Here is a 14,563-nt window from a genome sequence, read left to right as displayed (position 1 = left end):
CTCTCCGCGCTAGCATTACAGCTGTCGGGCCTCGTTTGGAGCGTAAGCCGTGTGATTTTCCACAACCCTCGTCTCAACGGCGACATTTTTCCCCACCCTCCTCTTGTATATAGAATTTATTATTCCACATTGTTACTCCCCTCATCAAGCTTCTGCTGCCCCACCAGACTACGCGTTTTCTCGCCCTAGGCCATTTAAGCGTTGAGCGCAGATTGTTTGATTGATAGGGACGGAAAAGAGGGATTTTGAGTGACAGCTTACCTGAGTGCCAATCTTCGTCACACTGACAAGCGGCTGCAGCAATCCGGACCCGCAATTGTCGCGGTGCGTCATCGCGTATGGTCACGCAGGGACGTTTGGGACATTAATATTTATAAGGTGGGCGGTCAATGACGTTCTGCAGCGCTCAGCTGCCTCTGCACTGTTGGTTTTATCTCTCCAATGACTTGCCTGCGACTGGTTTGTCATTTGTTCCTGTAAGCGGGGGTTCCCAATCGTTATTGCCCTTTTTGGGTTGTGTAACTGCGACATATTTGTCATACCGTGAGTACGCCCTGACTTATAAGACGTATTGATGGTTCTCCAAAAGTAGACCATAACACAACAAAATTTTATTTTGCTACGTTAATTTGAATGTTTCAATGTTTGGCTTTTTTAACTAAAATGAGACATACATGCCATGAAAATATGAAATGGGGGGGTCAAAAGAAGAAGAAAAAAAACCACCCATTCTTTTACAGTAGTGGCAAGGTGGAGCACTGGTTAGCACGTTCGCCTCACAATTTAGAGATGCAGGATTCCATTCCGGCTCCTGCCTTCCTGTGTGGAGTTTGCATGTTCTCCTCGTGCTTGCATGGGTCACCTCTGGGTATTCCGGTTTCCTCCCAAATTTTAAAGACATGCATGGTAGGCTGATTGACCACTCCAACTTGCCCGTAGGTGTCAGCGAGAATGGCACTTCATCTTCGTCTGCATTTGTTAGCTATGCTAATAGTAATAATCAGGAGGCTGCCTCTCTGTTTAACTATTTAATGTATGCCAGAAGGATCGAGAGACAGCTGTGGAGCCTTCTCTACAAGTTGCGAAAGAAAGTCTAACCCTCACCTCCAAGGTCCCTATTCTTATACTATTCTTGGCCGCCCTCCTGCAAGGGGGCGACTGTGCCTAGCCCAGGGGTGGGCAAACTTTTTGACTTGTGGGCCGATTTGGGGTCTAAATTTTGACCGGTGGGCCGAACCAGGAGCAGATGGATGTAGTGTTTGGGTGAAATAATACAAACGACATGTAAAGGTCATTGCATAAAAGGTTTTGCCCTTTAGTAGGTAGTAAAGCATGGATATTCAAAAAACAAATGCATTTATTAACAGCATTAAAAAAAATATATCCACCAAAAAACTGCTATCAGTGATTAAATACGACACTGTTATTATGAATAACAGTTTCCATCACTTCAGCGCCTGCAGGTCAGATTTATGAAAGAGTTTGAAATCACATCAAACGGCAAACATTCTGACCAAATACATCATCTTAAAGAATTGGTAAAAAAATACATCCAAATAAAGTAATCAAAATGGCAACACGGTGAGGGGTATCAGAGAAGAGCTTTAACTCTGGTGACAGAGGTGAGGAAACGGGAAACACTTCCTTAAAGTCGGCCTTAAGAACTTTAAAAGTTCAGATTAATTGCAAACAGATGGTGCATCAATGTCTTTGAACATCCTGCATTGTTTGAAAATGAGAATGTTCGCTAGTTTCAATCCGTGCTATTTGTACAAATTATATTCAAAATGCATTTTTTTTTTTTACAACAAACTTGAGAAACTCCCGTTCATTTTCAGTGGGAACAGTGTTGTTGGTCTCCCTGTTTTTGCTAGTGCATCATAGTCTGGAGTAAAATTTGCCATGGCAATTCTTAGGATAGAGCCGAGGTGTAGGTCCGTTAACCTAGATCTGTAACAAGTTAATGTTGATGTTCATGTGGCTGAACGTCACGTCGCATAGGTCGAGCCAAATTGTCCACTCTTTTTTAAACACTCGGCACTTAGTGTCCAATTTTCTTTTCCTTTGGCCACTCGTTTTAATGGAAGGATTCCAGGGGAAGTTTTGTGGGTGGCTTTAGCGTAAACTGTATCTGAAAGCTCAGCGCGCGAATTACGAGAATGGTGACGTCACAGCCCATGCTCTAAATTCGGCACTAATAGAAATAGAGCGCGGAGTGCGCCGAGTCCGTACTACTGAGTATGTACACGCACTTTTAAGTGTGCACAGAGCTTTCTGACACGGCTTCCGGTAGTAAATTCGTGGCGGGCGGTTCCCCATCTACTGGGGAAACGCAGTCATTGCAGGGAAAATTACTAAAGAAAATGTTTAATAATAAAATTTATTGAGGGTTGGCGGTCCGGATTAAACAGCCCCGTGGCTGCGGGCCGTAGTTTGCCCATGTCTGGCCTAGCCTGTGTGATAATGCAGTCTTGACTGAGATCAACTCCTACATATGTGCAAAGAGTGTCATAGAAAAGGGAAAGCCAGTCAAAGCAAGAGAAAGGTCACAGCAATACAGTAATCCTTCGCTACTTCGAGCTTCACCTATTGTAGCCTCGGTGCATCGCGGGTTTTTATGAAAACAAATATTGCGGATATATTCGCTGCATTGCGGCTTTTTGCGGCGTCACTTGGAGTGCGGGGCTTTGTCTGCCCATATGACTGTACAGCACACTATTGGCTGGTAGAGGAGACAAGACAAATGGGAACATGTTAATCCCTATCCTTGCCGCTGATTGGCCTAACTGGAAGAGCAGTTCTAACCATGCTTTATTCCAGCCTCACGCAGTCGTGCTATGTGTCCACTTTTCCACTTAGTTCGCAACAGCAGAATCGGTAGCATCTCTGATTTGTACTTCCTTTTTTTCACAAACAAGGCAGGACACCCAAATGCAACGCGGGCTCACACAAAGACATGGAGGGCTGGAATGATGACAGCAGAGCAGGACAACGAGGCAAGCTGACGGGCCGGTCAGAGAGCTCGCGTCGTGCGTCATCTAAGAGGACAGGCATAACAAGCTTTTTAAAGCAGTTTAAAAAGTGTTTAAAGATACAATCAAGTGTTTAAAAGTACAGTCAAACCTCGGTTTTCCACCACAATCCGTTTCAGAAGGCGGTTCGAGAAGCGAATCGTTTGAATTCCGAATCTAATTTTCCCATTACAAATAATGGAAAAAGAATTAATTCATTCCAAGACTAAAAAAAAACCAAATTTTTTAAGCATTTTTTAAGCATTTTTTCATTTGCGCATTTTTGTCCGATCGCGCAACTGCAGCGCACCGCCGAACGCGCAATCGTAGCGCGTCGCCGACTGCGAAACTGCACCGCCCTGGTCGCATTTTTGTGACAGAGCCGTCGCTGAAATTTAGAAAATATTTTTAAAGGCCTGATGAACTTTCCAAAATTTAAGTGGACCTCAGGGCGCAGGGAGCTTAATTTGGTCTGATCGCGCAACCGCAACGCACCAGGCGCTCACTGTCGCATTGATTTAAGAGTGTCTTTGTGTTTTAGGATGGCTTGATTAGGGGTCAATACAATCCTCAAAGTAACAAAAATACAATAACAACGAACGGAGTCAGTCGGCATCCGGGCCGCGCGGTCGGGTTTTCTTGGGTCCTCCAGGCTCATCTCGCGAGATTCGACCTCCGAATTTTGTTCAACAACCGAAGCAAAAAAATCTTGAAGTTTTTGTTAGAATTTCGATTTGTTCGAGAACCGGGACGTTGGAAAACCGAGGTTTGACTGTACAATCAAGTGTTCAAGTTATAAAAGTCATGCGGCTGCCCTCATGGTGGGCCGCAGTGGCGCATCAGCCGGCCAGCACAGCAACAGCAGAGCGGAGCCATAACACGTTTACACTTTAAAATGATTAAAATGTGTTTAAAAATACAATAAAGTGTTCAAAAACAAAATGATAAAGGTCTTGTGCAGATGCCCTCGTGCTGGTCCGCAGGGGAGTATCAGCCCGTAAGCACAGCAAGAGCACAGTGGAGCCGTGATACGTTTATACTTTAAAATTTAAAGTTTAAATGGTTAAAAATACAATAAAGTGTTTAAAATTAAATTATAAATGTCTTGTGCGGATGCCCTCTCACTGGGCCGTGGGGGGACGCATCAGCCGGCCAGCACAGCAAGAGCAGAGCAGAGCTGTGACACGTTTACACTTTAAAATGTTTATAAAGAAAATAATAATAATAATACATTTTATTTATATGGTGCCTTTCGAGGCACTCAAGGTAGCTGTACACACATAAAATAGCAATCACAATTAAAAGAAAAAGAAAAGAGTCTATAAGCAAAGAACATCTGCGGCAGAGTGATAAATTCAGACATATGCCTGCCTAAACAGGTGGGTTTTGAGATGAGATGTGAACAGGTGGAAGGAGTCAATGTTTCTGATGTCTGGGGGAGGGAATTCCAGAGGCGAGGGGCAGAGCAACTTAAGGCTCTGGCCCCCATAGTTGACAGACGAAATGGGGGGGACAGTGAGGGTGATAGTGGAGGCAGACCTGAGAGACCGGGTGGGAATGTTTATGTGGAGAAGGTCTGACAGGTATGGAGGGGTGAGATTATGGATGGCCTTGAATGTGTGGAGGAGAATTTTATAGTCAATGCGCTGTTTTATGGGGAGCCAGAGGAGTTGGTGTAGAACGGGAGTGATGTGATGGTGGACAGGCGTTCCTGTGATGATGCGAGCAGTAGCATTCTGGACTAGTTGCAATTTGTGGAGGAGTTTGTGGGGGAGACCGACAAGGATGGAGTTGCAATAATCCAGACGGGAGGTGACGAGAGTGGACCACGATAGCAGCGCTGCGTGGAGTGAGTGATGGACGGAGGCGATTAATGTTACAGAGGTGGTAAAGTGTTTAAAATACAATAACGTATTTAAAAGTACAATAGAGTGTTTAAGAATAAAATTATAAAAGTCTTGTCCGGATGCCCTCACGCTGGGCTGCATCAGCCGGCTGCATGCAAGAGCAGAGAGGAGCCTGACATGTTTACACTTCATAAAAGGTTTATAAAAAGTCTTGTGCGGACATTGTAGCAATATATTTATTCTTATATATCTTCTTATTTACTGAAATAAATAAGAATGTTTCTTAAAGTCAGTTTGACTTTAAAATGTTTACAAAAGTGTTTAAAAATACAAAAAAGTGTTTAAAAAAAGTCTATAAGTTCCTAAAAGTCTTGTGTGGATATTGTAACAATATGTTTACTCTTATTTATTTTCTTATTTATTCAATTAAATAATATTTCTGAAAATCAGTTTGACTTTAAAATGTTTAAAAATGTGTTTAAAAATACAAAAAATATTTGAAAAGTACAATACAGTGTTTGAAAAATCAATAAAAGTTCATAAAAGTCTTTTGTGGATATTGCAACAATATTATATTTCATAAAAGTCTTTTGTGGATATTGCAACAATATTATATTATATATATATATATATATATATATATATATATATATATATATATATATATATATATATATATATATATATATATATACACATCATGGATTTTCACCTATAGTGGGTGGAACCAATTATCCGCTATAGAGGAAAGGTCGACATGTAACATCAAAGTTTCATGGACTGGCCTGACTCAGTTCAAGAACTGTTTTACAGCAGGTTCAATACAATATATACAATATATATATATATATATATATATATATATATATATATATATATATATTTTTTTTTTTTTTTTTTTTTTTTTTCCCTTCAAAGTCAAAGTCAGCTTTATTGTCAATTTCTCCACATGCCAAAGACACACAAAGAAACCGAAATTTCGTTCCCCCCTATCCCACGGTGACAAGACATGGCTCACAACAGACAAACAAGTAAACAAGTACAACAAAAGCATGCTGAATAAATAATGAATAAATAACACAACAATAAATAAATAAATAGAGGAGCAGAAAAAAAAGGAGCAAGTGCGCGTACAGCAGACATTCCCGAAAATAGCGCAACAGTGCCGCACGCTACGCAGAAGGGGGTAGCGAGGTCAGGGCCCTAACAGCCTGGAGAAAGAAGCTGTTGGCGAGTCTGGTGGTGCAGGAGCGCAGGCTCCTGTACCTCTTCCCAGAGGGCAGAAGGTCAAACAAAGAGTGAGCCGGGTGACTCACATCTCTGGCAATCAAGGTTGCCTTGCGGGCGAGATGGGAGGTGTAAATGTCCTTCAGGGAGGGGAGCGAAGCACCAATAATCTTACTAGCCGTATTCACTATGCGCTGCAGGGCCTTCAAGTTCTGTTCAGTGCAGTTACCACCCCAGACAGCGATGCAACTGTTGAGGACGCTCTCAATGGTGCCACGGTAGAATGTAGACAGGACTGCCTGAGGAGCACATGCTCGCCTGAGCTTCCGCAGGAAGTACAGGCGGCGCTGAGCTTTCTTTGCCAGTGACGAGGTGTTTGCGGACCAGGAGAGGTCCTCACTGATGTGCACCCCCAGGAACTTGGTGCAGCTCACCCTCTCCACCACAGCACCGTCGATGATCAGCGGCAGGTGTGTTGTGTGACCCTTCCGGAAGTCAACAATGATTTCCTTGGTCTTATTGACGTTCAGCAGGAGGTTGTTGTCCCTGCACCACGTGGTCAGAAGGTCAACTTCCGACCTGTACCGAGTCTCGTCACCCTTCGTGATGAGACCCACCAGAGTCGTGTCGTCAGCAAACTTCACTATGCGGTTGTCGCTGTAGGTCGCAGAGCAGTCATGCGTCGGCAGGGTGAAGAGCAATGGACTGAGCACGCAGCCCTGGGGGGCCCCCGTGCTCAGCGTGATGCTGGCGGAGATTTTGTCGCCAACACGCACCAACTGAGGCCTCTGACAGAGGAAGTCCAGTAACCACTTGCAGAGGGAGGTACTGAGGCCCAGCTCGTCGAGTTTGGAGATGAGTCGCTGCGGCACAATGGTGTTGAAGGCAGAGCTGAAGTCCACAAACAGCAACCTCACATATGAGTCCTTTCTCTCCAGGTGGGTGAGGGCCGAGTGGAGGGCAGAGCAGATGGCATCCTCGGAGGACCGCTTGGCACGGTACGCAAACTGGAAAGGGTCAATGGTGGGGGGGAGAACGGACTTGATGTGCTCCATGACCAGCCGCTCAAAGCACTTCATGATGATGGGCGTCAGTGCCACAGGGCGGTAGTCATTGAAGCAGGACGGTGCAGGTTTCTTCGGCACAGGAACGATGGTGGCAGCCTTGAAACACGAGGGGACGATGGCCTGCTGCAGGGAAACGTTAAAGATGTCCGTGAAGACACCCGACAGCTCCCCAGCGCAGTCCTTCAGCGCTCGACCCGGGATGTTGTCAGGGCCCGCCGCCTTACGGGTGTCAATAGCGGCAAGCGCCCTCCTCACACCGTCGGCAGAGAGGCGCAGGGGCTGCTCGTGTGGGGGGGGGAGTGGTCTTCAGCGGGCCTGTGCTGTTCTGGGCGTCGAAGCGAGCAAAGAAGCGGTTTTATATATATATATATATATATATATATATATATATATATATATATATATATATATATATATATATATATATATATATACACATACATACTATATATATACACATACATATATATACATATATATATATATATACATACACATTATTGTTTATGGGTGCAAGTTTCGTTATTAAAAAATTTGTGTATAGCCGTTTAAATTGCATAATAGAGGTGGCTGATCTGATTTGAAGGGGTATCTTATTCCAGATCAAAATAGATAGGTCGAGCCAAAGAATTTGAATTGTGTAATTCTGGAAGGTTAGTGCATTGGAGCGTGCAAGTGACGTGCAATGATGTGATAGTCTGCCATGTATTTTGTATGCTCTATTGCAGTGGTTCCCAAACTTTTTCAGGCTAGCGCCCCCTTGGCTCCCCAGTGAATTCCTAGCGCCCCCCCCCCATACCAAATCTGGGGGTGGGGGGGCCCACCCCCAGATTTGGTATGCTGCAATTTGTAAAATACAGCATTTTATTGCATTTCATAAATAGGCCTACTTAAAGACAAAAATGACAACATTGAAGGTATGAAAAGCAAGTTTACCCTCTCACGTATTCATTTTCTTCCATTTACTCACAGAAAATGGTGGCGGACGTGAGCTAAGGCACGCCACCCTCGCCACCCACACAATGACACGCGCGCGAACACGCATATATGCACACACACATGCACACACAGGTACAAAGTCATATATGTACATTCGTAACAATATATATCAGTGAATGCACCACCCTAACCAGCTCAACACAACACAACAATGCGCTTATCTTAGCCTTAACTAATTATTTCTCGCAAGTTATTAATCTTAATAAAAACAATCCTAAATACTTATTTGATACAGTGGCAAAGCTAACACTACGCCAGCCGACCTCCGATAGCTCCTTCCACTTGAGTTCATGAAATTTTTCGCTCGAAAGATTGAATCCATTTAGGATGAGATCAAGATTGGAATCTGGGTGTGGTGAAATTTGTCCTCTGCATTGAACCCATCCCCATGTGATTTTGATCCATCCCCTGGGGGAGAGGGGAGCAGTGACCAGCAGCGGTGCTGCGCTCGTGAATCAATTGGTGATCTAACCCCCCAATTCCAACCCTTAATGCTGAGTGCCAAGCAGGGAGGCAATGGGTCCCATTTTTAAAGTCTTTGGTATGGCCCGGTCGGGGTTTGAACCCATAACCTTCCAGTCTCAGGGCGGACACTACCACTAGTCCACTGAGCTGTTTATATGATTCCGCTTGGGGACACAATACGTAAATATTAGTTTTCAATGTTACGCGGATGACAAATATATGCCGTTATCGATGACAGATCCGCGGGACTGTTGTAATCTTGAGGCGTGCGTAGCGGAGATTGAGCAATGGATGTCTCTTAATTTCCTTCGTCTTAACCCAGATAAAACTGATGTTGATAATTGGTTCAGCACGTTATCACCATTTATTTAAGGAAACCACTATAACTATTGATAATCGTACTATCACTCGGAGCGATACTGTAACTAATCTTGGGGTAATAGTATTTGACCAAACGCTCTCCTCTCAAAAGCACATTAAGAACATAACTAGAATTGCATTTTTTCATCGTCGTAATATTGCTAAGATTCGTCCGATCCTCTCGACCGGTGATGAGCAAACTATTATACATGCGTTTATTACGTCGCGCCTGGACTACTGTAACGCATTATTCTCTGGTCTTCCTAAGTCCAGTATCAAAAGTCTACAGTTAGTACAAAAGGCTGCGGCAAGGCTGCTCTCACGGGCAGGAAAATTTGATCACATTACCCCAATATTAGCCAACTTACATTGGCTCCCGGTCCATTTAAGATGTGACTTCAAGGTTCTTCTATTAACCTATAAATCATTGCATGGTTTAGCGCCTTCATATCTTGTCGATCTAGTTGTTCCTTACGTTCCGTCTCGTAACCTCCGCTCGCAAAACGCTAGTCTCTTAATGACCCCGAGGGCCAAAAAAATGTCTGCAGGGTCTAGAGCAGTGGTTCTTAACCTGGGTTCGATCGAACCCCCAGGGGTTCAGTGAGTCGGCTTCAGGGGGTTTGGCAGAGCTGGTATGTCATTGCCCTGCCCCGCCCCCCCGTCATCCGCGGATGGCCGAACACACAGGTAGCACCCTCCCCCCTCGTCCGCGGATGGCCGAACACACCGGTAGCACCACCATCCCCGTCAGCGGGTGGCCGAATACATCCCCCCCCCAGGGTTCGGTGAATGCACTAATGAACCTGATGGGGTTCGGTACCTCCAAAAAGGTTAAGAACCACTGGTCTAGAGCATTTTCTATTCGGGCTCCAGAGCTTTGGAATGCCCTACCAATGGATATTAGAACTGCTACCTCAGTAGAAACATGAAAGACACGTTTAAAGGCACATTTCTATGATATGGCCTTTAATTAACCTGTAGTGGCTGATTCGGCTGGAGTTTGTGTTTTCGCTCCCTCCCCCCATCCCCTACCACCCCTCCCCGGCTGGGGAGATGGTTAGGTGACACCCAAGCTGACAGCAGCTGTCTGGATTATTGTGGACCAATCAAGATGAGGGAACTGCAGCGGATTACCCTCCTCGAAGACACTGCCAGGACAATCGAGGGCACCTCCTGCAGCTCTTCGCTTTGATTTTTTGTTTTTTTTATAGTATTTATTTGACGTGCCCTCTCTGCATCCATTGCAGCCTGGTGATCCTGAAAGGGGGATCCTCCCATCTGTGGTCCCTTCTCAAGGTTTTTCATTTTTCCCCTAGTAGGTTTTTTTTTTAGTTTTTCCTTGCCCTCTTGGGAGCTTAAGATCAGGGGATGCTTTGAGAATAATTGTCAATTTGTTTTGTCTATGTGAAGCCCTTTGAGACTGCTTGTGATTTAGGGCTATATATATAAACTTTACTTGACTGACTTGACTTGCACTGGAGACACAATTACCACAACATGTAACATGCACCAAACCCCTCAGCCAATTCTGGTAAACTACAAGCACTATTTGTGCTTTACACTCAAAATGCAGTTCTGAAACACACATTTTCCAAAACACTACACAGAATTCACTGCATTTGGCACATAGTATTTCAGGAAGAAAATCTCGTTTTCACAAAGAAAACAGTCTTTCAAAATTCTGTGAATTCCCCCATCCTACACACGGACTCGTCACATGGACAAACACCTGCCACATGGTGTTACAATTGGCAATCAGAGCTTTAGCATAAAATGCAACAGGTAAGCTCTTCATGAGAATGCTATTCATCGATGGCAGTTCAGCATTCAACACCAATATCCCGAACATCCTCACCAACAAACTGATCCTCCTTGACCAGCTTATCACTATCTGCAGATGAATAAAAGACTTCCAAACAGAATGCCTACAAACTGTCAAATTTCGGCCTCACCACTCCCACACCATAACAATCAGCACTGGCTACCCACAAGGATGCATCCCTTAATGTACTTACTGTACACCATCATCAAATTTGCCGATTATATCATCAAATTTATTGATGGTGTAGTCGGGCTCATCTCAGAGTGGAGGAGACGAGTCTGCCTACAGGGATGCGGTTGAGAGACTGTCAGCTTGGACCCGAGAGCACAACCTGTTGCTGTTAATATTGGGAATACAACCTTGTGTGACCCTAGATGCAAAGCAACTCATCAAATACTCCAAAGTTCCATCCATGTGAATCCAGACAATGGACCACAGTGAAAAAGTGTCCAGTTCGGCCTGTAGAAGTTCATCTGTGTTAGTGGAGTCCATGATAACAATGTCAGAGTATTTGATGTGTGTTATTCAGAGGGTGGTGCTCCTGCAATTAGTGTACAGAGTGAAGAGAAGTGGAGAAATGACCTTGGGATGAACCTCTGGATATTGCCTTGAGTGAGCTGAGATTACCATTTACCCCTGACCCTCTGCTCCCTTCCTAAGAGGAAGGAGACAACCCGAAAGACGAGGTGAGGGTTGGTGTTCACTGGAGCACCTTACTTCTCATGAGATGTGGTTGCAGGGTGTTAAATGCACTTGAAAAGTTCAGAAAGACCAGACTAACATGGGACTTGGGCTTTTCCAGGTGAGTGATGGCACCAATGAGTGATACCTGTAGTACAACAACAATAAAGGCATTCTAAATTATTCTGTTTTGGAGCAAATATTAACATGTATTTGTGTGTTCATGCATTTGTATTTGTTGTAAAAAAAAATGACTTAAGCCATGAGCCATGAAGACTTTTTCCCATTCATTATAGTGTTTTACATGGGGCACATCAGCGGTCTGGTTCTTATAAATGTTTATACATATGATGTTTTGTGTGTGTAATTTGAAAACAAATTACAAGTAAATTTTGCAGGAGAACTGAGAACTTATGTTTTTTTTTCATCTGTGTCTATAGTTCTGGGAGTACGAGCCATGCTTTCAAAAAAACAATTGAGAAAAAAAATGGAACGAGACCACCATGTTTTCGGCAGATTCTTGTTCATTTTATTGTCTGGCACCACTGAAAGAACATCAAGTGACCACCACAAAAGAAAACATGAAATGCCTAAAGGAACCATTTTTGACAGTAGCCTACAATGCCAAGATATTTATGTAAAAACTTAATGATTTTGGCCATTACCAAAAAACCTTTGGAACATGTTTCAATCATTTCAAACTCAACTCTCATAAACTGTTTTTGTTTTCAATGTTATATTGGTCCAAACACATGTACCATTAGTTGTACAATGCTTTTAAAATGAACATTAAACTGAAGAAACAAGGGTGATCTAAATTCTTTCCAGTCATATTTAAGCGACATTTTTCTTCATTGAGACAAATGTTTGTCGCAAAGTAACAGCAAATCGAAAAAAATAAAGAAACAGATTTTATTAAATGCATGTGACTTTATATTCAAGACAAATGTTAATAGGGCATTTTAGTTTTTTGTTTGTTAATTTTTCAAGCTTAAAGGGATACTAAAGTTATTTTGCCTTTTTCAGCAACAAAACTTTAACATTTTGTCTCTCATGAATTTTATAACTTAGTTACTTTTCATGTACAATTAATACCATTATAAACACAGTTTGGCAATCACGGCTCAGTTTGCAAACGTAACTTGAGCCGTGTTTGGTTATTACCTGAGCCCTGAGCACACGTGACGCCATTTTCAGTTGACAGCAAGTGGCAAAAAAAAAGCTTTTTGTAAAGGTGGTAATTGTGCATGACAATGAAATCCAATGTAATCAAATTAATTCCAGCTAAATAATAAAAAAAAAAGACTACTAAAAATGGCAAAATGAGTTTTGTATCCTATTAAAATTATACATATTGTGTGGAGGGAACCCTCATGTTTCGCGGGGCAGACGTTCCAATAACAACCCAAGATAGGCAAAATCCGTGAATTTGAGATTAACTATTATATTTTTTAAGGTGTTTTCTTTAGGCAATTTATACCTTTATTACAATCCCCTTGCAGCCCCCAAACCGTTCCCTTCCTTCTAATCATTTGTTAGACTGATTAAATGTAATTTTTACAATGTACTAAAATGCAGAATAAATATGATCTGTGATAGAAGCGGGCTCCAATGCCCAGAGGTTTTTCAATTAAGAGCCCTCTACCATCCCCAAATGGTTCCCTTTCTTCTAAATGCTTGTCACATTTAACTTTTCAAATGCAAAATTAAGCAAAGATAGCAACCTGCGGGGCTATTATTAACAATATTATGTTTGTTCTTTTATTGACTGTAAAGGTACACAACATGCACAGAGCAATGTGGCAATGTTATTAAGGGAATTGGAAAGGTTTTTTGTTGCGTAAAAGCATGGGGGAGGCATTAATATAGTGTATAAATACGTAAGTAAATATATCGTTTGTATTTTGTGGATGGTTCTGGAATGCATCTCTTGCAATAAACAAGGGATTACTGTAAATGAATAAAAGCATGATACATTGACACCCCCCAAAAACATCCGTGAAACAACGAGGCCGTGAAAGGTGAACCGCATCATAGCGAGAGTTCACACTGTGTTCACACGCACGCACGCGCAGACATATATATACATACATATATACACATACATATATATATATATACATACATACATACATATGTGCATATATATATATCTATATCTATATATATATATGTATATATGTATATATGTATAGATAGATAGATAGATAGATAGATAGATAGATAGATAGATAGATAGATAGATAGATAGATAGATAGATAGATAGATAGATAGATAGATAGATAGATATACACATACATATACAAACACACTTACTCACACACAGACACACATCCATCCAGCGGCCCGTTCTTCTAGTGTCGGGGTGAGGGTCTTCCAGAGGTAGGCTGAGGGAGACGATACTTTGCCATCTCTAAATCCATGTCTGCAAAAGTATAAGGGGTGTAGCTGTGGTGTTGGTAATTTTGATATTTGCTGTTGTCAAAAGCATCCTCAGGCTTAGGTACCATTTTTGCAGGTTCTGTAGAAGAAAGCAAAGTGCATAAAATTAGAGTACATTTGCATAACGTATCTTGTCCTGATAATATTTCTATAATATTATTATATATAATATTATATCATATTATTCGTATTATTGGCAGCTACTAACGCCTCGCAGCTACTCACGCCTCTCAGCTAACGCCTCCAAATAGCAGCAAGTCGTGATCCTTTTTCCAATTTTTGCTGCTAATTTCTTGCCATAGACAGTCCATTCCAGTGCAGTTTATGTTGTTACTTTGTTGCCACAGATGAGCCATTCCTGTGCTGTTTATTTTGCTACTTTGTTCCGCTGCGTTGCAGCGAGGATTTGTGTTGTTGTATTTTTGCCAGTGATTATTAAACTTTGGTTCCAACTTGTCCAACTCCACCAAGGCTTTCAAGAGCGAAAGAAACGATCGTGGAGAGGAATTAACAAAACCAAGGATTTCAAGAAAGAAAGAAAATACAAGCAAACTTAACCGATCTAAGCAGATCGTGAACCGGCGAGTTTGCTAGATGACAGCTAACAGCTGATCTACCGGGGAACAGCAGATTGAGCTGTC

At 42.5% G+C, this 14,563-nt stretch overlaps 1 protein-coding gene and 1 long non-coding RNA gene across 10 annotated transcripts in view; one reads left to right on the top strand and one right to left on the bottom strand.

Moving 5' to 3' along the window:
• The window catches only part of LOC148394684 (homeobox protein PKNOX1-like), an 83,256-nt gene extending 82,819 nt beyond the window's left edge, over window positions 1–437 (bottom strand). For 2 of the 9 annotated variants that reach the window (XM_088382774.1, XM_088382777.1), the window contains exon 1: window positions 262–427. Coding sequence is in view for 3 of the 9 variants with exons in the window: in XM_088382769.1 (XP_088238895.1) it covers window positions 262–333 (72 nt within the window). In the remaining 6 variants the exon portion in view is untranslated. Of the gene's footprint in view, window positions 1–261 lie in introns of all 9 variants that reach the window. The other 7 variants (XM_088382772.1, XM_088382776.1, XM_088382769.1 and 4 more) reach the window with 6 other exon arrangements.
• LOC148394683 (uncharacterized) lies at window positions 389–12,782 on the top strand. Its single transcript, XR_015859797.1, has 3 exons — window positions 389–543; window positions 11,328–11,484; window positions 11,920–12,782. It is a non-coding gene; the product is annotated as an uncharacterized LOC148394683 (long non-coding RNA).
• Window positions 12,783–14,563: the final 1,781 nt, after the last annotated feature.

Source organism: Syngnathus floridae, chromosome 8, assembly GCF_059516105.1.
Source record: "Syngnathus floridae isolate MCC-2025c chromosome 8, RoL_Sflo_1.0, whole genome shotgun sequence".
Lineage (NCBI taxonomy): Eukaryota > Metazoa > Chordata > Actinopteri > Syngnathiformes > Syngnathidae > Syngnathus > Syngnathus floridae.
This window is presented reverse-complemented; position numbering and strand designations above follow the sequence as displayed.